This window comes from Eriocheir sinensis, chromosome 34 (assembly GCF_024679095.1).
Source record: "Eriocheir sinensis breed Jianghai 21 chromosome 34, ASM2467909v1, whole genome shotgun sequence".
Taxonomy (NCBI): domain Eukaryota; kingdom Metazoa; phylum Arthropoda; class Malacostraca; order Decapoda; family Varunidae; genus Eriocheir; species Eriocheir sinensis.
The window spans coordinates 5,027,163-5,047,162 of record NC_066542.1 but is presented as its reverse complement, the minus strand read 5'-3'; the positions used below and the strand labels follow the sequence as shown (position 1 = coordinate 5,047,162).

Below are 20,000 nucleotides of genomic sequence, written 5' to 3'. Positions count from 1 at the left end.
TCCTCCCTCTCACAACAGAATAGAATCATCCGAGAACTCACTTCGTTCAACATTTCAGAATGACGATGCATACTACAAGAAGAGTGGATACAGCGGCTCGACATTTCAGGATGACGGTGCGTGTAACAGCAAGAGTGGATACAGCAGCTCAACATTTCAGGATGACGGTGCGTGTTACAGCAAGAGTGGATACAGCAGCTCAACATTTCAGGATGACAGTGCGTGTTACAGCAAGAGTGGATACAACGGCAACTCGGCTCAATCCATGACGTTTGAAGAGCAGATCGAGTATACTATTGCACTGTCGCAGCGGGAGGCAGAGAACCATGGGGCGTCCTACGTGGAGGAGAGATGGCGTGAGGTGGTGGAGGCCGAGGACGAAATGCTAGCAATGGCTCTACAGGAATCTGAAATCTACGAAGCTTCACAACGATGTGCTGACCATTACTCCAACGCTGCCAGAGGACATGGATGCTGCTCTGATGGCATGAAGGTGAGCTGATAATGAGTTTGTGCCCAGACTACAGAGGGAGGCAAGGGAAGAGAAGGGAATGGGAAATTGAAGGAAGAAAAGGAGGAACAGAATGAAACGAGCCTGGGAAGAAGGAAGAGAAAGAGAGGGACGGAAAGGGAAAGGAAGCTGGGAGGAGGAGTAGGAGGAAAGGAAGGTAGGGAGGGAGGAATGGAAGATTATGCAAAGGAAGGGTTAAAAAGCAAATGAGAGAAAGGAATAGAAGGATTGAGAGAAGAGAAGCAGGAAGGAAGAGAAAGAAATTTAGAAAAGCAGAGAGACTGGGAGGAAGGGCAGACACAGACATACAAACAAACAGAACAATAAACGAAACAAACAAAGATCAAGATAAGCAAGGACAAAGAGATTAAGGAGCACACAAACAGGAAATCCTGAAGTCCAGTTGGTATACGTTTCACATATTAAAGGAAAATGCCTCAAAAAGTAGCCCTATTGTTACTAAGAAAAAAGTTTATATATAGCCTAATACTTTTTTCTTTGTGTGTGTGTGTTGAGAGAGAGAGAGAGAGAGAGAGAGAGAGAGAGAGAGAGAGAGAGAGAGGTAAAAAATGGAAGTGTAGAAACCAAAAGAACTTGACTTATCTGATGGCCAGGATTTACCGAGGAAGGGGACGTGTGTGTTGCAAAAAAAAGGTGCGTTTGAATAATAATAAATAGTAATAAGAAAAAGAAGTAGTATGTAAAAGCAGTAATGATAATAGTAATCCTTTCTACACATGTTTTGTCAGCTGAAGGACTGTGAGGAAGATGAGTGTTCCAAATGGAAGTGTGGCAATGAAGACTGGAGGAAGGGAGAGAAGGAGCCTTGGGAAGATGAGTGTGGCAAGTGCAAGTGTGACGAGGACTGCAGGAAGGGAGAGAAGGAGGACAAAGAGAAGCACTCTGCCCTGCTCCAGGAGGAAGAAGACCTGATGGTTCAAATGGCTATGCGCATATCTGTAAGTCCCATGATGATGTTATGATGATGATGATGATAATAGATTCATTCCAGACAAATATCCAGGTTATATTTACTTTTTTCTATATTTTTGTGAGTAACTGTTTCTAGGTTGACTATGATTTTGAAATATGCCTTGCTTGTGTGGTCTATGATTACACACACACACACAAGGAAAAAGTTGGATAATTATAGATACGGAGACGGGACCACACGAGCGTAAGACCAGGCCCTGTAAAATTACAACTAGGTAAATACAACTAGGTAAAATACACACACACTGCAGTGGTTAGCATGCTCGTGTCACAACCGAGAAGTCCGGGGTTCGATTCCTGGACAGAGTGGAGGTGGATGTTCAGTCTCCTTTAATCCGTGCCCCCTGTCCACCCAGCAGTGAATGGCTACTGGTGTCAATCGAGGGTTGTCCTGCCTCCTGGGTGTGAGTGGCTATGTCCAGTGCGTGATTACACTGTGGTGAATTACACACATATCAAGACTGTGATAGACTAGTGAACCATATTTTATATTAATTTCATCATTAAATAGCTTTGTTGTTCCACTTCTTTGCAGCTGGAGTCATAGGAAGAACACAAACCTCCTTCTGGTGCAGAATAGAAGACCATCGATCACTGCTGAATAGAGTTAAGAGGTAAACAGTGTGGTCATGAACAGTGTGGGATGAAATAGCTCAAGACACAAAGCGTTGAGGCCAAAGTCTTGTAGGGTGCATAGGTCTGAGGTTTGTAACAAAGGTCAGAAACCAAAATTAATGAAACTGTCAGAGAAATCAAGATGTGTGACTGAAAATCAAACAGCATTGTCCATAGGCTGCATGTGTTCAATGGTGCTAATTCAAATAAAAAATGCTTGTGTATCTAATTCCCACACTGTTCAGGTCTTACTGTACATTGCTTATGTATTAGTGAGTGCAATTTTAAGTTTGTAGTTCTATCAACTATTTTTGTATACTCTTCAGACTTATATTCTATCCAGATATCTACCTGTGCATCTTTAGCTCTGATACCCTGTTCCTTCTGAGAGGAAAAGGGGAATAGAATTGGTGGGGACAATACAGAACACCCAACATTAAGGAAACTGATTTAGGATGAGATAAGATATGAAGGATTGTAATCTCTTGTTATCAAAATTGAGACTATTTTTTCAACATCAATTGAATTTGTTATTAATGGACTTTAGCATAACAAATTAACACATGACATGCTCAGTAAGTGCCTTACCCCTTATTTCCAGTACTCTGTGTTGCTTATAGTAAAGCTTTAAGATAATTTGAGATCTAATTACATAAGTATTGTATGGTTATTCATGGTTAATCTCAATATGTCACATTATTCACTCACCACACACAAATAAAGTTATCTTGATCCTGAATGACTGTATAATTTTGCAATAAAAGTTAATGTGAAAGGGCGTCTCTTCAGCCTTAAAGACATTTATTCTCTTGAGGAACTTTGAAATCCTGCATAACTGATTGGTTGTGAAATATCTTCCAAGGTTTGTTAAAATCTAAACGAAAAAGTTGTCCATTAACAATACATAAGGGTATCAGGACATCTCCCGTATTTGACCTTGTTTTTGGACACCTCTGTTTCTTTTTTAGGAGCAGCGAGTAGCGGGCTTTTTTTTATTATTATTTTCTTTTTGTGTGTGCCCTTGAGCTGCCTCCTTTGTTGTAAAAAAAAAAAAAAAAATTAAGTTGCCGGGAATAGGAAATTAATTGTAATCTGCTTGGTCCATATTCTCTGAGGGGGCTTTAGCAGTGTAAGATCTCAGAGATAATGGGTAAACCACACTGAGGAGGAGAACTTAAGGAGGGATCTGATGTCCGTGCCGCAGATAGGTAGGCAGGCATGCTAACCACTGCATCACGGAGGCGCGAACCACGGAGTTGGAGGTTCATTCCATGCATGTTTTTATTTTAACATAACTGACCTAATTTTCTGGGGTATTATTGTAGGAGTACACCAGTCTAGAGATGGCTTTTCTTACCCTGACCATTAGAAAGAGCTCCGCATTCTGAGTAAATTCATCCCCATAAACACCCCTCGGAAATCATTTATAACGGTAATGTAACCGTTAGGTTAGGTTAGTTTTAGGTTAGGTTAGTGTTAGGTTAGGTTAGTTTTAGGTTAGGTTAGTGTTAGGTTAGGTTAGTTTTAGGTTAGGTTAGTTTTAGGTTAGGTTAGGTTAGGTTATGTTATGTTAGGTTAGGTTAGGTTAGGTTAGTGTTAGGTTAGGTTAGTGTTAGGTTAGGTTAGTTTTAGGTTAGGTTAGGTTAGGTTAGGTTAGGTTAGGTTATGTTAGGGTTATGTTTAGTTTAAATGCACCTGTGTGGACGAAACTAGTTTTTTCTGGTAGATTTCGGTCTGTTTTGAATGAATGTGCTCTAAATCTTTTATCGCAAATCATTAGTCTCTTGGTTGGAAGGGGGGGGGGGGGTAAAAAAAAAACACGTGATTTGCGATAGAAATGACACGCATATTCATTCAAAACAGGCCGAAAACTACCGAAAAAAACTAGTTTCGTTCGGAAATGCGAGACTGGTGAAGTGCTACAAATTTACCTTTTCTGGCACCATGTATGTGTGTGTAAAAACTGGTAAGCTTTTGAATTTGTATCCAAAATTTTGGTTAGAATTACTGAAACTACTTTCCCTTCACGGCCCCATCCAGAGTCTCCTCAGGCCTTTGTGGGAACTAATAAGAGTGTGTAGTGAGGTATTTAAGTGTGAAGAATAATTAAGGAGGACGTATAAGAAGCGATACAAAGCGGAACAGCTCATAATAAGAAAAAATGACCTCCATCAGCCCCGTTCAAGGAGTCTGGTCAGCGGCTTCTGGCAACACTGCTACGAGACAACACTTCAGGAGGCGCCGCGTTCGAGCCCCGTCGCTGCCACCCATTTCCCTTATCATCTGTGGACCATGGGTGAGATGGGGATCATAATTATACAGTGTAGGTAATGGGTGTATGGTCTATAGGTCTGCCTTGGTCCATGGAGGTAATGGTCTCCTGGTCTGCCTGGGTCCATGGGGGTAATGGTCTGGTCTGTCTTGGTCCATGGGTGTAATGGTCTCCTGGTCTGCCTTGGTCATGGGGGCAATGGTCTCCTGGTCTGCCTTGGTCCATGGGGGTAATGGTCTCCTGGTCTGCCTTGGTCCATGGGGGTAATGGTCTCCTGGTCTGCCTGGGTCCATGGGGGTAATGGTCTCCTGGTCTGCCTTGGTCCATGGGGGTAATGGTCTCCTGGTCTGCCTTGGTCCATGGGTGTAATGGTCTCCTGGTCTGCTTTGGTCCATGGGGGTAATGGTCTGGTCTGTCTTGGTCCATGGGGGTAATGGTCTCCTGGTCTGCCTTGGTCCATGGGTGTAATGGTCTCCTGGTCTGCCTTGGTCCATGGGTGTAATGGTCTCCTGGTCTGTTTTGGTCCATGGGGGTAATGGTCTGGTCTGCCTTGGTCCATGGGGGTAATGGTCTCCTGGTCTGCCTTGGTCCATGGGGGTAATGGTCTCCTGGTCTGCCTTGGTCCATGGGGGTAATGGTCTCCTGGTCTGCCTGGGTCCATGGGGGTAATGGTCTCCTGGTCTGCCTTGGTCCATGGGGGTAATGGTCTCCTGGTCTGCTTTGGTCCATGGGTGTAATGGTCTCCTGGTCTGCTTTGGTCCATGGGGGTAATGGTCTCCTGGTCTGCCTTGGTCCATGGGGGTAATGGTCTCCTGGTCTGCCTTGGTCCATGGGTGTAATGGTCTCCTGGTCTGCCTTGGTCCATGGGGGTAATGGTCTCCTGGTCTGCCTTGGTCCATGGGTGTAATGGTCTCCTGGTCTGCCTTGGTCCATGGGGGTAATGGTCTCCTGGTCTGCCTTGGTCCATGGGGGTAATGGTCTCCTGGTCTGCCTTGGTCCATGGGTGTAATGGTCTCCTGGTCTGCCTTGGTCCATGGGTGTAATGGTCTCCTGGTCTGCCTTGGTCCATGGGGGTAATGGTCTGGTCTGACTTGGTCCATGGGGGTAATGGTCTCCTAGTCTGCCTTGGTCCATGGGGGTAATGGTCTCCTGGTCTGCCTTGGTCCATGGGTGTAATGGTCTCCTGGTCTGCCTTGGTGCATGGGGGTAATGGTCTCCTGGTCTGCTTTGGTCCATGGGGGTAATGGTCTCCTGGTCTGCCTTGGTCCATGGGTGCAATGGTCTGTAGATCTGCCAGAATATATTAAAGAGAGGGTAGCCACCTCTTGTGAAGTTGATGCTTACAATATGGATTCTTTTTTGGTCCCTTAATGCTCTTCTTCTTCTTTGTTGATTCCCTTTCAGCTTTGGAGCGCTGCTTGTGTTTCTCCAACTTCCATTCTTGCGTAAAAGTCTTTCTTTTGGTCCAGCACTTGACCAAATAAGTTTTTATGTGTCTCACTATTGATCTGTCCATGTCCATGTCTCCAGTCAGTCCTAGCACCGTTCTAATGCCCATGTCGTCATTCTCCTTCCTTCTCTGTGCAGTGCAGTAACAAATGGCTTCCGGAAAATAGAAGGGGGGTCGAGGGGGGCGAGTCCATCCCCGTAGAGGGGTCGACGGGGATGAAGTCCCCTCGTTAGGTAGGTTACATTAGGTTAAGTTAGGTAGGTTACGTCAGGTTAAGTTAGGTTAGGTTAGTTTAAATTTATTGTGGCATCTTGTCAGTGTCCATGTCTTTCAAGAGGAGAGTAGCAAGACACCTCTCCACCCAAAATTGACCTCTCTTTTGGCCACTCTTTACTTTTATCTTTTTAGGAGCAGCGTTTAGTGGGCTTTTTTTTTTTCTCTACTTTTTTTTATGCCCTTGAGCTGCTTCCTTTCCTGTAAAAAAATAGATAGATAAATAAATGCTTTGTGGGCTGGTGGAAATACACAGTGCGGGACGGGGCAGGGTGGTGGCGGGGGTGGTCCACTACATGGGCCGGTGTGGGACCAAGAGGAAGTGTTGAAAGCCTGTCTTCTCTCCTCTCTTTAGTCCACACATGAAGAACATTCAGTGCCCAGGAGACGCTGCAGCCCGTGACGAGAGGTGAGTATGGGCAAACACTAGAATAATAACAAAAAAGGTTGCTTTGTGTTGGGGCTTTGTGAAAGAGAAATGAGAGGACTGTTGAAAAAGCATGGATTTCACACAATAATATTATTAATACTTTTAAATGAAAATATTTCTCATAAGACTACTTGCTTATATGAGACAGAGGGAAGATGATAATTGTTAGCTTGTTTCTTTATTTTGCTGAGGATAGCATGTAAGGGTATTTATTAACAGTGATTTCCAATTGTGATCCATAGTTGCTTGCTTTCAGTTCACTCCCTTGGGCTACCTACCTTGTCACGTGCCAGACCTCCACCCCAGAAAGCAGGACACAACTCTCAGCTGATGCCTGGTACACATGCACTGCTGGGTGGACAAGGGCAAGAGTGCAAGATGACCGCCCATCCATCTCTACTCAGCCTGAAGACAGAAACCCAGGATCTATCAAATGGTAGCTGAGCGTGTTAACCGCTGCACCACATAACATAGGTAATTAAGATGAAAGCCATGTGAAATGCTAAGTTAAGTATCGCTACACTGATAAAGGCCAAGCTTGTCAGTGATGAGAAGTAAAAGGTATGAGAGGCACAGTGACTGGGATGTGTGGTGCAGTCCCCCTCAGCACAGGCTTGGGAGATGCAGTAAAGGAAAATTCTTACTTCTGCCACACCACCTGTGGGACATTGATTTGGCTTCAGACTCGGGCATGACTGAAGCATGTCATTGCTCCTTGAAAAAGCCATACAGGTGAGCTCCTGGTTGCGGTGACATCATTACTTGGCAATTTTAAGTCTTTTAATGAGTGCATCTGCTGCAATGAGCTTACAACTGCAAAACCTATACATCTCCCAGTACTCATCACTTTGTGTTGCTTACTGGGTTATGTAGGACCAGACTGAGGTAGCTGCATCCTGCCCATGTTCACGTGTCTTCCTGACTTGAATACACTCTGAGCCAAGCTTGCGCTATATCGCATATTTTAGGACTGAAAACAAAGGGAACATAGTATTCTATAGTAAAAGGATATGCATATGTGCTCTTGCTATGATATGAGCATCAAGATTTGGGGAACTAGAAGAGGATTGGGTACAAGGCAAACAAGATTTCTCATTATTATGGAGATGTGCAGGATTACTAACTCCATTTCAACCTGTCATTCATTAGCTTTTTTCCATGCATCTTGCTACACTGGATCATCCTAAACTGCTGTCTTTAACCTCACTGTTACACTTGTATGACACATTCCTCTCCCCTTTCAACATGACCATACCCTCTAGCCAAACTTTCTTCTTTGCTGTTCATACTACTTCCTTTTTCCACATTTCTCCTGCATCTTATTCCTTACCATGTCAACTCTGTACATTCCCTAGCAAGTTCTTTTTTCTCCTCTTTATTTTATGCTCGTGCTTGTTTAAGTTCTGTCTATCTGTATCCCAAGAGGGTGGCCATGGCAGAAGGGTCCCCAGTATTTCCTGCTCTGGCACTCCCTCTCAGCATACTCAGTTCCTTGCCTACCAACTGTCTCCAATACCCCTCTCGCCCTTATCCCCTGCCTTCATATCCTCTTCTCACAAAGTCATCCTCATTCTCGTCACGTGTCCGAACCGTCTCAGAGCATGCCACTTCACCCCCTTTGCTGCTTCACCCGTACCAAATCTCTCATACATGCTTTCATTGCTTTCTCCATCCTTCCCTTCCATGCATCTTTTCTATAGCTCTTTTCCAATGAATGTATTTGTGATTGCTGTTCTTCATTCCATGTTCATACCTCTGATGAATATGATGGTGTTCAGTGGATAATAATACTTCTTACACTCTTTTCTACCCCCATGCTCATATTTCTTCCCTTCGTAACTCTCCCAAGCACCCATCACCTGTCTGCTCTTCACTGCTCTCTCACCTCTCCTTCCATGTTCCCTAAGTAGTTGAACTCAATTACCTCCTGCATTTTCTTTTCTTCCAACTAGACCTTACACTTTGTTGTGCTCTCTAACTGTATGGCTTTGCAAACTCAATAGTCTGCTCCCTTGGCCTCTCAAATACCATAACCATAATCTTGTCAACATTTACTTTCAACTTTCTCCTCTTGTACATCTTGTCAGATTCATACGTACATATATTAATCCTTTGCAGCATCTCACTTTCTGCCAACCCTATCATTTGCAAAAAAGCTCGCCACTCATTTATAGTCATACTAATTACTTTGTTTATTTTGTCAGGATTTGAAAATTATTTTAGTTAGTGACTGCTTAATCCAGTGACGTAAAGAAAATGTGCCTATCTTCTGTTACAGGTAAGGTTAATAATGAAATATGTTTATTTTCTGAGCCTACAGGAGGATGTTGGGTGGCAGATAGAGGAAACACCAGCAGATACCCCTCAAGCTGCCAGCCACACATTGCTGCCCGCTGTCTTGCTACCCTGCCACTGTCTCCTGCCTTGTTGTGGGTTCCTGGCTGCCATGCTGCAACCATCAGCCTTTGCTCTTCCTTGCAAGAATCCTGAAGGTACTACAACAATATCTTCTGGGCTCTTCTACCAGCCTCAACACTCTCTGCTGTCCTCTGTGACTGCCATCTGGTTGTGTGTATTTTTTTTCAAGTTTGAATATTTTGTAATATTATGGTGTTCATGTCTACCTGTTGGAGGAGATTTATGTAACGTCGTCAACGATTTATTGCTTCCTTGTCTCTTTTTGCAGTTATTATTGCTATTTCCTGTTACTTCACATTATAGTTGTGCCATTCTCTGTGTTCAACTGTTTGACCAGATGAAAATAATTTTGTCACACTATTTCCAGTACTTGCTAACCTCAGTTTTTGTATTTCATTATTGCACTCCTCTTGATTATATTGTATGATACTACAGTAGGTGCGGTTGATATATGCGCGGCAGGTGGAACGTTAGTGATGGTCGATGGAAACGTGAAAACGGAATAGTGGGAAGCCAGCCTAAGTGAAAATTATTAGAAAAAATTTCAATCCGTTATTATGTTAAGAGTTATTATTCCATTATGGTGTGAATTGGTGTCCCTGTGCAATGATATAATTTTAATAGATATGTACTGAGTAACAGCCAATTAAAATTAAAATTAATTTTCAACTTAAAAGCTCAATTGCTATTACTTTTTAATTTAAAGTCAATTACGATTACAATCACTCAAAAAATGTGTAATTAATTACATTCGAATTAAATAACAGTTACAATTACTTCATCATTATTTCGCACATTCATTGCTTATTAAACCTCATTTCCTTTCTTTTCAGCTCATCATGTCTGCGACCTTGTGTGTTAAGAAGAGGAAAGTGGACCTCGAGGGTCGGACCTTCAACCCCGAGTGGGAGAAGTACTTCTTCATCGAGCGCTTTGGACAGGCCCAGTGCCTCATATGCCACAAGACTGTGGCTGTCCTGAAAGAGTACAATGTGCGCCGCCACTGGGAGAGACTGCACCAGTCGTCAAACTTTGCGTCGATGTCTGCCGCCGAAAGGAAGGACACCATCGTTAGACTGTCACGCAACCTGCAGACTGCTGAGGCCGACAAGGTGACACGCGCCAGTTATGAGGTATCCCGCCTCCTTGCTCGCCGGATGAAGCCATTCATGGATGGGGACTTCATCAAGGAGTGCCTCGTTGCTGTGGTGGACTCCGTCTGTCCAGAGCAGCGTTCTACCTTTGAGAGTGTGAGCCTTTCGTCCTGCACCATTCATCGTCGCATAGAGGAGATGTCGGACAGCGTGCATGACTCACTCAAGACCCGCAGCTCAACCCTCGTCGCCTTCTCCCTTGCGCTTGACGAGAGCACCGACACGAAGGACACGGTCCAGCTGGCCATTTTCATCCGTGGGGTCACCGCTGACCTCCAGGTGTGTGAGGAATTCCTCCAGCTTGTCCAGCTGTGCGGCACCACCACTGGGCAAGACATCTTCGAAGCCGTGCTTCAGTGTGTGGAGCAGCACTCCCTGGACCTCTCCCGTCTTGTGTGTGTGACTACCAACGGTGCCCAGGTGATGATTGGGGAGAAGAAGGGTGCCGCTTCGCTGCTAGTGCACCACTGTGAGGCCGCCGGACACACTCAGCCCATCCACAAGGTGCACTGCATCGTCCACCAAGAGGCCCTGTGCGCCAAGTCTGCCAACCTCGTTGATGTCATGTCTGTCGTAGTGAAGGTCGTCAACTCCATCCTCTCCCACAGCCCTAACTACCGCCAGTTCCAGGTACTGATGAACGAGGTAAACGTGCACTACAACGACCTGCTCTACTTCTGTGAGGTCCGCTGGCTGAGTCGTGGGGCCATGCTGTCCCGTGTGTGGGACCTACAGCAGGATATTGCCACCTTTCTCCGTCAAAAGAACCTTCCCCACGCTTATCACTTCTCCGACCCGCGATGGCTCACGCGCCTGGCCCTGCTCACAGACATCACTACACACCTGAACGCCCTCAATGTAAAGCTGCAAGGCAAAGACATTCTTGTGACAGACATGCATGTGTACATCACCGCCTTCGAGGTTAAGCTGCGCTTGTGGGAGGCTCAGTTGGCTATTGGCCATTTTGTGCATTTTCCTTGCCTTGCTGCTTGTGCCTTTGACGACGTGGGCCTGGACACTTGCGTTAGTGTCGTCGCCTCTCTTCGGAAGGAATTTGCCTCCCGTTTTGCAGGAGTCAGGCTGCTGGCTGCAGACTTCAAGCTTTTCACCTCCCCCTTTGACTTCCCCGTGGAAGACGCCCCTGCCCACCTACAGATGGAGTTGGTGGAGCTGCAGTGCAACGATGAACTGAAGGCGAAGTTCCGCACCTCTTCTCCGCTGTCCTTCTTTCGTGACCTCATCCTCCCTTCTAGAAATTTTCCAAAATACATTGCGCATGTTCAACGCATCGTGGCCATGTTTGGCAGCACCCACTGTTGCGAAGAGCTCTTCTTCAAAATGAAGTACACGAAGCCTCACCTTCGCTCCCAACTCTCGAACCGCCACCTCAACGACATTCTTCTGTTGTCTACCTCATCCATAGAGCCGGACATTGAAACACTTATTCATGGTAAGCAGCACCAGCCGTCTCACTGATTTGTAAGTTTTTCAATAAAATTCTTGTATAATGTATTGTATATAGTCACTTTGGGGATTTCGTTTGTCACTCCGGCCCGCGGCCTGCTCCCAAAAGTCTCATCTGGCCCTCACTCTGAAAAGGTTGACTGCCCCTGGTCAGGGAGATGATTGAGAAAGAGGTTTAGGAGATGGGGTTAGGGAAGATGATGTGGAGGTTGAGGAATTTGTTTTTCAGAAGAGGCAGTGGAAATCAAGTGTTTTGAGGAGGACCTAAAGGTTAAGAAGGATCGAGGGAGTGAGGGCTTACAAGGAGGCACTAGAGGTCAGTCATTAGGTAGTGGTCGTCTTTTCACGCGCACACACACACACACACACACACACGTGAGATGCAAGAGATACAGTTAACGGTGCAGGAGGTCAAGGAAAGTATGAACAAGCTGGATGTGAGAAAGGTGACGGGGCCAAATGGTGTATCAGGGTGGATCTTGAAAGAATGTAGTTAGCAACTTGCAGAGAAACTTCACTCCATAATGAGTGCCTCCCTGAGTGAAGGAAAGGTACCGCAAGATTGGAAGAGAGCAAACATAGTACCGATTTTTAAGGGAGGCAAGAAAGAGGACCCATTAAATTACAGACCGGTATCACTCACTAGTGTGATTGCGAAGATATGTGAGAGACTGGTTAAAAACAGGTGGTCGGATTTCTTAGAAAGTGAGAAAATTATCTCGGATTGCCAGTTTGGATTCAGGAGAGGGAGATCTTGCATCACCAACTTGTGTTACTACTCAAGGGTGACAGATTTAATACAGGAGAGAGAAGACTGGGCAGATGGAGTGTACCTGGATTTGGAAAAGGCATTTGATAAAGTACCGCACAGAAGCCTAATTTGGAAAATTAATAATAGGGGTGGAGTGGGTGTTGGACTGATTAAGTGGCTGGAGGACTTCCTAACTAACAGGGAAATGAGGACGATAATCAGAGACAATTAAGGTTTCCAACTGGTGCCCTGTGATGAGTGGAGTCCCGCAAGGTTCGGTGTTGGCGCCAATAATGTTTGCTGTTTATATAAATGATATGATGGACAGAATGTCCAGCTATGAGTTTGTTTGCAGATGATGCAAAACTATTGAGACGAGTGAAAAATGTGAAGGACTGTGAGGCATTGCAAAGTGACCTGGTTAGAATATGGGAGTAGCTAGAGTGGTACATAGATGGAGTTCAAACTTAGGAAATGTAAAAAAAATGGAGTTTCGCAGGAGTGGCAGAAGATGTGAATATGATTATAAGATGGGAAGTGAGATAATATGCAGAGGATCGAGAGGAAAAAAAAGATTTGGGAGTGACTGTCTCAGACAACATGTCACCGGACAAACACATCAACAGGATAACGGGACAAATTCTGAATTTGCTGAGGAATATGATAAGGATGGCAATTGTGTACTTGGATGAGGAGATATAGATGAGGAGTAAAATAATAGTCACAATGATAAGGCCAAGCTTGGAGTATACAGCAGTGGTTTGGTCTCCTCACGAAGAGAACATAAGGAAGCTGGAGAGAGTGCAGAGAGTGGCAACTATAAGAGATGGTACCGGAACTTCGAGATCTGGATTTATGATGCGCAGGGCACCTGTACGTACAGGTGCATAACACGCATATTTGTGTTGGCTGTTGGGGGAACGGGGGAGCCGAGTGTGCAGGGGAGGGAAGTGAATCAGGTGTAATTAATTGTTAGTGATGGTGTGTTGTGGTGACAAGAGAGTGTGTATTCGTTTTCTGAATGAGTCTATTGTACCGCAGTCTAAAAGCTGATGAGGGAGGCTGTTCCAGTCAGTATGGTGCGTGGAAAGTATGAGTGCTTGTATGCGTCAGTGTTAGTGTGATATGTTTGGTATTTATGGATGTGTGTGTTATGAGTATGTTGACTGTCTGCGTTGTGTAGATATATGTTTGTTGGTCAATGTCAATGTGAGTGTTTGTGATCGTGTACATAAGTGTAAGTCTGTGTGCTTGTCTGCGTAAGTGAAGAGGTTTCATATTTATCTGTTGTTTGATCCGTGTTGTAATGCCAGGCGTTCGAGTGTATATATATCATAATTGTTTGTAATGAACCTAGCTGCCTTGGTGTTGATTTGTTCTAACCTTTCAATGTTTCTGTGTGTGTGTAAGGATCCCACACCGCGGAGCAGTACTCAAGTGTTGGTCTCACAAGTGTGTCATAAACTACGTGTTTTATGTCAGGTGTGCAGTTATGTAAATTCCTCCTCAGGAACACCAGAGTTCGGTTGGCTGTGGCACTGATATGGTCTGTGTACGTGAGTGTTGAACTTTAGGTTAGTGGAGAGGTGGACACCAAGTTACTTAATTGTGTGTGTGGACTGATTCAAGTTCTGAGATCGGGCTTATGAGGAGAGACTCAATAGCATGGGGCTCAGAACCCATGAAGAGAAAAAGGAGATCTGATAGCGGTGGCTGCGGTGTACAGGGTGGCGAGCGGAGTGGAGCATTTGGACAGAGAGGACCTGTGTGTGTGGAACGAGAGAGAAACAAGAGGACATGGAAAGATGAGGGTGACCACGTGGTGCAGGAGAGATGTGAAAAGGTTTAGCTTCATATGGAGACGGGACAGCACGGGCGTAGATCTTTTCCCTTATGTCACAACTAGGTAAATACAACTAGGTAAATACACACACACACACACACACACACACACACATTTTAGGTAATAGCGTATCATCTCCCGGGAAAATATCGGCACCCGCGCAGTTTTGAGGACAGCTTAAGTTAGTTTCTGGGAAGCTGATGGACTGATTGATTGAAGTTTATTGTACAAAAAGGAAACAGAAAGAAGAAATATAGAGCTGGCAAGTGTTCCTGACGCAGTGCTGGGAGAAAAAGGGCACATGCTTGAATAAGTGCACAGAAAACAATGAAAATAAGTGATTTCAGCAATAAACAAAATTATAATGCCATACCATATTACAGTGAGGAAAGTTAATTACGTACTTGGTATTGAAAAGGAAACTGTGTGAATAATAATAAGAGATTGTCGTACTCTGCCTCTAATGGTTGCCGATTTCCGACCCCCAAAACTGCTTTCATCATTCAAATAACTGCCTTCATATATATCTTTATCGTGTGAATGGTTAATTGTTATGGTGCTTCTTGGCAACATTTATGAGCCGGAAACCGATAATTACGCGGCTCTGAGTACGATAATCTGGCAACGGAAACAGAATAAATAGAGATAAAAAAATAAAGATAAAGAATATAGATAAAGAATAAAGACAAAGAATGGAGGGAGAGAGAAGGAATGAGGGAGAAAGAGGAGGAGGAGGAGTTTAACTATATGCTATGTTATAAAGAAGAAGAGAAAGAGGAGGAGGAGAATGGGAGGAAAGAAAGAGGAGGAGGAGAAGAAGGGAAGATAAGGAATGGAGGGAGAGAGAAGGATTAAGAAAAAAGAGGAGGTAACTTACAGGCATGGAGGTAGAATTGGTGGAGTCGACATCAGCCCAATTAAGTGAATCCGCCCGAGCTGTCATTTTTACGGCTAGGTGTCAGGTGTTGTCAGGTCATGCTCCCTCTTAATGGGCTCGTTCAGGCTCGTCCACCCCCATCTTTTGGCCGTAAATTTGACAGTTCATCGGCTTCACCTCCACTAATTCTACCTCCATGCTTACAGATCACAAGAAGAAGAAGAGGATCGCCGCTCGCCGTCGTCTGTTTGTTATTGTTGTGAAAATCAATGGCATGGTGGTGTGTTTTGAGGCGTTTTTCCTGCTTGTTAGGCTTCCAGGGTCTCTGCACAGGGAAGCACCAGTCCAGATTGTAGGTGAGTAAATCGGAGCACGTGCGGGAGCTATGAGAACAGAGGGAGAGGGAGATAAGCTGGGGGCTTTTCTTTATGAACTATTTTAAGAGTTACCGACTTAACGGAACGACCTCAACGACTCCTTTGCACGACACAGACTCGTTGCCGAAACATGTCACGCGTTCACTGGTTATCGTGGATCTAGGGTGATGGACGAGAATTTACAGTAATCAGAGTTTCGAGGTGCTATGGGCAGTGCTGCATTTCTTACCTAGATGTGGAGAACCCCATCTAGAATCAAGTGACGCCTCCAACCAAGACAGCAAGTAGATTGTCCTTTAGATGATCTGATGGTTGGCTAATGTGGCATCACCAAGACCACACAAACCACTGCCATAATACTCTTGAGCAAGTGACAACACGATGCAGTCAGGTTGGCAGTCCTGAGTGGAGACACGGCACAGGACACAATTTTACAATTCAAAGTGATACTCAACAACCCAAAGTCAATCAAAATCATACAAAGTTTGACCAAGAGAAGTGTTAGGATGCTGTTTAAAAGCATTAACAGAATTCACTTCGACAACTGATTCGGGTAAATTATTCCAAATGCTAATGACCCGCATTGAGAAGAAACGAGCTCGAACATTAGTGTTGTAACGAGGAACAAAAAGTTTGAAGGAGTGGCCTCCTGTATCTCTTGTGATTTCTAACAAAGAGGTGACCTAGAGTCGGACAAAACCCTGTCAGAGTATTGAACACCATAATAAGTTCAGCTCTGATCAACCTTCCTTTAATGGAGTAAAGACTCAATCTAGCGAGACGTTCACTATATGGCAGATCATGAAAACCAGTAATTTTCTTAGTCCACCTTCTCTGAACATTTTCTAAAAGCCTGCATTGCCTAGAGGCCTACCTGAACATGCAGAACAATCAGTTTAGCTACAAGAAAGGGCACGGCACTGAGATGTGTGTGTGTGGACGTTGAAGAAAATCATTGAGTACTACACCTCCATGGGCTCACTTGTCTACCTTTGCTTCCTTGATGCCAGCAAGGCCTTTGACAGAGTGAACTACTGGAAGCTGTTTAATAAACTTCTTGTAAGGGGAACTCCTGGGTACATTGTCAAGCTCCTAATGTATTGGTACACTACCCAGGAATTTGCTGTAAAATGGGGGGCTTCCACTTTGCTGCCATTTAAGACAGCCAATGGTATTCGCCAGGGAGGGATCCTGTCTCCCTACCTGTACAATGTCTACACAGATGATCTCTGCCGCTCTGCGTGACACAGGCACAGGCTGCCATTTATATGATTGGTGCATCAACTCGCTGAGTTATGCTGATGACATGGTGCTGATGGCACCGACAGTGGAGGCTTTGCAGGACCTTATTGGAGTGTGTCAGGCGTATGCTGCCACACACGATATTGTCTACAACACCACCAAGACAGAGTGCATGGTCGTGCCGCCACCACACTCCAGGGTGGAATACCAGACATCAGTGTGGTTAAGTGGGAGTGCACTTACATTTGTGGATAGATTCACATACCTGGGCCATATCATCAACAGGGAAAGGACTGATGATGATAACATCAAGAAGCAGATCACCAAGTCACAGTCATTCTCAATACGCTGCTGAGGAAATTCTCCTTCTGCAGCACAGAGGTGAAGTTGGAGTTATTCAGGAGCCACTGCTACTCTCTATACTGCAACTTGCTGTGGTTGCGGTATAGGGCTGCCTCCATGAACCGTCTTAGGGTCTGTCATAACAACATCCTCAAGTGGCTTCTGGGGCTTCCTAGATGGACTAGCTCATCCCTGGCCTTCACCGGGCACGGAATGAACTGTCTGGCTGTGCTGCGTCGCCACGCTGCGTACAGTATGAGGAGTAGAGTGGAACAATCTGGGAACTTCTTCATCACCTATATCAGAAAGAGCTCAGCCTATGGATGTAGATCTATGCTGCGGGAGTGGCTGGGCCTTCTGTATGTGTAGATTGTGCATAAGTGTGACATACACATGCATAATATATAATTATAAGTTGTCAATTATTTAAGCATTATGTATCTCGTTCAATCTTGTTAGTTTTCTTTTCCTATTTTTATATATGCCACTGGGCGAAATAAAACCATTATTATTATTATTATTATTATTATTATTATTATTATTATTATTATTATTATTATTATTATTATTATTATTATTATTATTATTATTATTATTATTACTGTTGAAAGTTTAGATATATCTTGGTCTGGTCAGGTGACTTGAAGGTATTTTATTGTGGTTAGACGTCTGTCTGTTTGTAGGCCGGACACTCCAGCTGCTGGCCAGACAGTCGTGTCCCCGTTACTATATGATCAAGTGACTCATAGCAGCAACTTGCCGTGTGTGCAAGTGAAGGATTTTTTTTTATCGCAGAACAAACAATTTATCATAAAAATGGTTATAAAGAAAGTACAAAATTATTTACACCAGGATAAAATGTTGCTCAACTCTGGAGTGAGTGCCACATCTCATAGCTTGTGAGGCAAGTTTGCTTGGTTAGCACAAGCTGTTCCAGGAAAGTTAACGTGAATATTTTAATTTCTTGAAGCTCTTATATTGTTCTATTTTACATGTATCAAATACTACTACAGTGTTTTTAAAAATATGATTCATGAAAAATTACAAGCTCTCCTGGTAGGGCCACAACCATGTAGTGATGCTAGACATGCCAGAAGGGATCGCTACCCAATCCTTTCAGCTGCCACACCAGTGGGATAAGCAGTATATCAACTATTTTACACATTAATGGGACTGTTTACATTGGAGCACAGAAATATTCAAGATTTAGATAAATGTAAAGTGTGTACAGTAAACCCCGCCTAAGTCAAATTGATTGGGGGGAAGATTGATCCGAGATAACTGAAAATCTGAGTTATTGGTACGTAGTTCAGAACTCTGTGGCTATGAAAGTTAGTTTCGTCAGCCCGTATCATAAATGGATATTATTGTACTTGTTATGTTGCTGTTACAGGCCTTGCCTGCAGCAGAAGGCTCATCCACATCTCTAGAATCCATGTAGCTACTGTAGATGGGCAGCAAAGTAAAAAACTCAGACAAGAGGTCAGAGAGATCTAAATAGCAAGGTGGCTGGATAAACACCGACACGCAGAGACTGAGAAATGTGGCGGTCGATGTGGAAATTTGAAAAGAACACGTCTGATAACTCGAACATTCTCCGACTTATACCAGCACTTAGAAAGCATTTGAGATAGTGGAAGTTTGACTTATAACAATCTGACTTAGGGAGGGTTTACTGTAATCTTAAAATTTAGAGGGAACATGATTATAGTGGAATGAAGAATATGTCACAAAGAGTAAGGGCATGTTTTGATTTGAATGTGGTTAAGGAGGGTGCATCAACAGTCTCACTAGGGAGAGAATTTCATTGGGGAATAATCCAATGCAAGAAAAAAATAATCTTAAACTTGCATTTGTCAGTGTTGCCCAAATATTTTTAATCTGTGACTTTTGGTGCTGAATGAAGAGCCATACTAAAAAAAAAAAATTAGTTGTAATTACATTGAAATTATGAAATTTTTTATAACAAAGAACCACATCATTGTACAGTAATCTCTACCTTATTGATAATAGATACAACCCTGATAACTTATCAGGATGTAAGACCTACAAAGGACTGTCCTAATGTTGGGCTGATTGTAAGAGATTTGTGTTGCAAATACATGTTGCCACATTGTGTTGCTCCCACATGTGGTGCGGTTGGGGTTGAGATTGATCAGACAGACCTGATTGGATGGAAATCTTACTGCCCACACATGATTGGACCCCACCTCAGGACAAGTTCAGTTATTGCCAGGAAGCCCCAGACCTAGAAGGTGGTTCTTGTTATTACTGACTGCAACAAAAAGTTACTTTTGCTAGGAACTGCCACAGTGGCCTTAAAAATGAAGTAATAAAAGAAAGGAAAGGTAATAGAACAAAGACTGACTCTTCTGTAGACAATTTTTTTCTTACATTTCTTTGTTAGAAGAATGAAGACTTGCACCAGGTGTCTGGTTTTCCTATTTGAGAATGAGCCAGGGGACACAGGTACTTGTAGCTGTTGTCACCTGTAGCCCCGCACATCAAGAAAAGATACTGATATGCATCAGGCAATAACTCCACATGAAAGGCTCACTGCAACATGTTCCCTAGCTGGGTGCAGCTCACCCAGCTGTTCATGCTCTCTTTCGGGATGGTCAATAAACGGGTACCTGGGGAAGGTGAACTGTGGTGACCCTGATGTCACCCTAGCCCAGTGTCACAGGGTAGTGGAAAAGTGTTGCACCTGGTGCCAAGAGTGCAACAACTAATATAGTTGAGATAAAAAAAACCATGGGCCTTACTATAATATGAAGGTGCAAATGATTAAAAACTAATATTTATGCTAATAAATACCGTTAAAGCATCCTAACAGTACAGTACGAGAGACTAATAAAAAGAAAGGGGGTACTATACTAAGCGTGAAGGAGAACGGGTGGGGGGGGTCGGAAAACTGAGAAGCCTCTGGGATAATAATTATGGGTAGGCTGCCACCACTTGACGATCTAGGAAGAACTGCATTGTTCC

At 44.0% G+C, this 20,000-nt stretch overlaps 4 protein-coding genes across 16 annotated transcripts in view; 3 read left to right on the top strand and 1 right to left on the bottom strand.

Moving 5' to 3' along the window:
- The window catches only part of LOC127006957 (uncharacterized), a 6,676-nt gene extending 3,782 nt beyond the window's left edge, over positions 1–2,894 (top strand). For all 5 annotated transcript variants that reach the window (XM_050877370.1, XM_050877372.1, XM_050877373.1 and 2 more), the window contains 3 exons: positions 59–493; positions 1,261–1,470; positions 2,040–2,894. In XM_050877370.1, the coding sequence (XP_050733327.1) occupies positions 59–493; positions 1,261–1,470; positions 2,040–2,051 (657 nt within the window). In that variant the 3' untranslated portion in view covers positions 2,052–2,894. The remainder of the gene's footprint in view (positions 1–58; positions 494–1,260; positions 1,471–2,039) is intronic.
- Positions 2,895–4,288: 1,394 nt separating this feature from the next.
- On the top strand, positions 4,289–11,624 carry LOC127006956 (general transcription factor II-I repeat domain-containing protein 2-like). 8 transcript variants are annotated; one of them, XM_050877363.1, is made up of 6 exons: positions 4,289–4,415; positions 5,979–6,074; positions 6,470–6,523; positions 6,801–7,018; positions 8,865–9,036; positions 9,796–11,624. In XM_050877363.1, exon 6 carries the CDS (start codon positions 9,802–9,804, stop codon positions 11,590–11,592), a length of 1,791 nt encoding a protein of 596 aa, XP_050733320.1. In that variant the 5' UTR covers positions 4,289–4,415; positions 5,979–6,074; positions 6,470–6,523; positions 6,801–7,018; positions 8,865–9,036; positions 9,796–9,801; the 3' UTR covers positions 11,593–11,624. The 8 variants fall into 8 exon arrangements, with proteins under 8 accessions (XP_050733320.1, XP_050733323.1, XP_050733317.1 ...); XM_050877364.1 differs by having other exon boundaries at positions 4,340–4,442; XM_050877366.1 differs by lacking the exon at positions 5,979–6,074 and having other exon boundaries at positions 4,297–4,415; positions 8,865–9,112.
- On the bottom strand, positions 4,463–5,491 carry LOC127007186 (uncharacterized). Its single transcript, XM_050877900.1, has one exon. The coding sequence runs from the start codon at positions 5,489–5,491 to the stop codon at positions 4,463–4,465; it is 1,029 nt and encodes a 342-aa protein (XP_050733857.1).
- Positions 11,625–15,245: 3,621 nt separating the features above from the next.
- LOC127006954 (cAMP-regulated phosphoprotein 21-like) overlaps positions 15,246–20,000 on the top strand; it is a 124,309-nt gene continuing 119,554 nt past the window's right edge. The window contains exon 1 of one of the 2 annotated variants that reach the window (XM_050877351.1): positions 15,246–15,407. The gene's annotated coding sequence lies outside the window, so the exon portion shown is untranslated. The remainder of the gene's footprint in view (positions 15,408–20,000) is intronic. The other variant, XM_050877352.1, reaches the window with a different exon arrangement.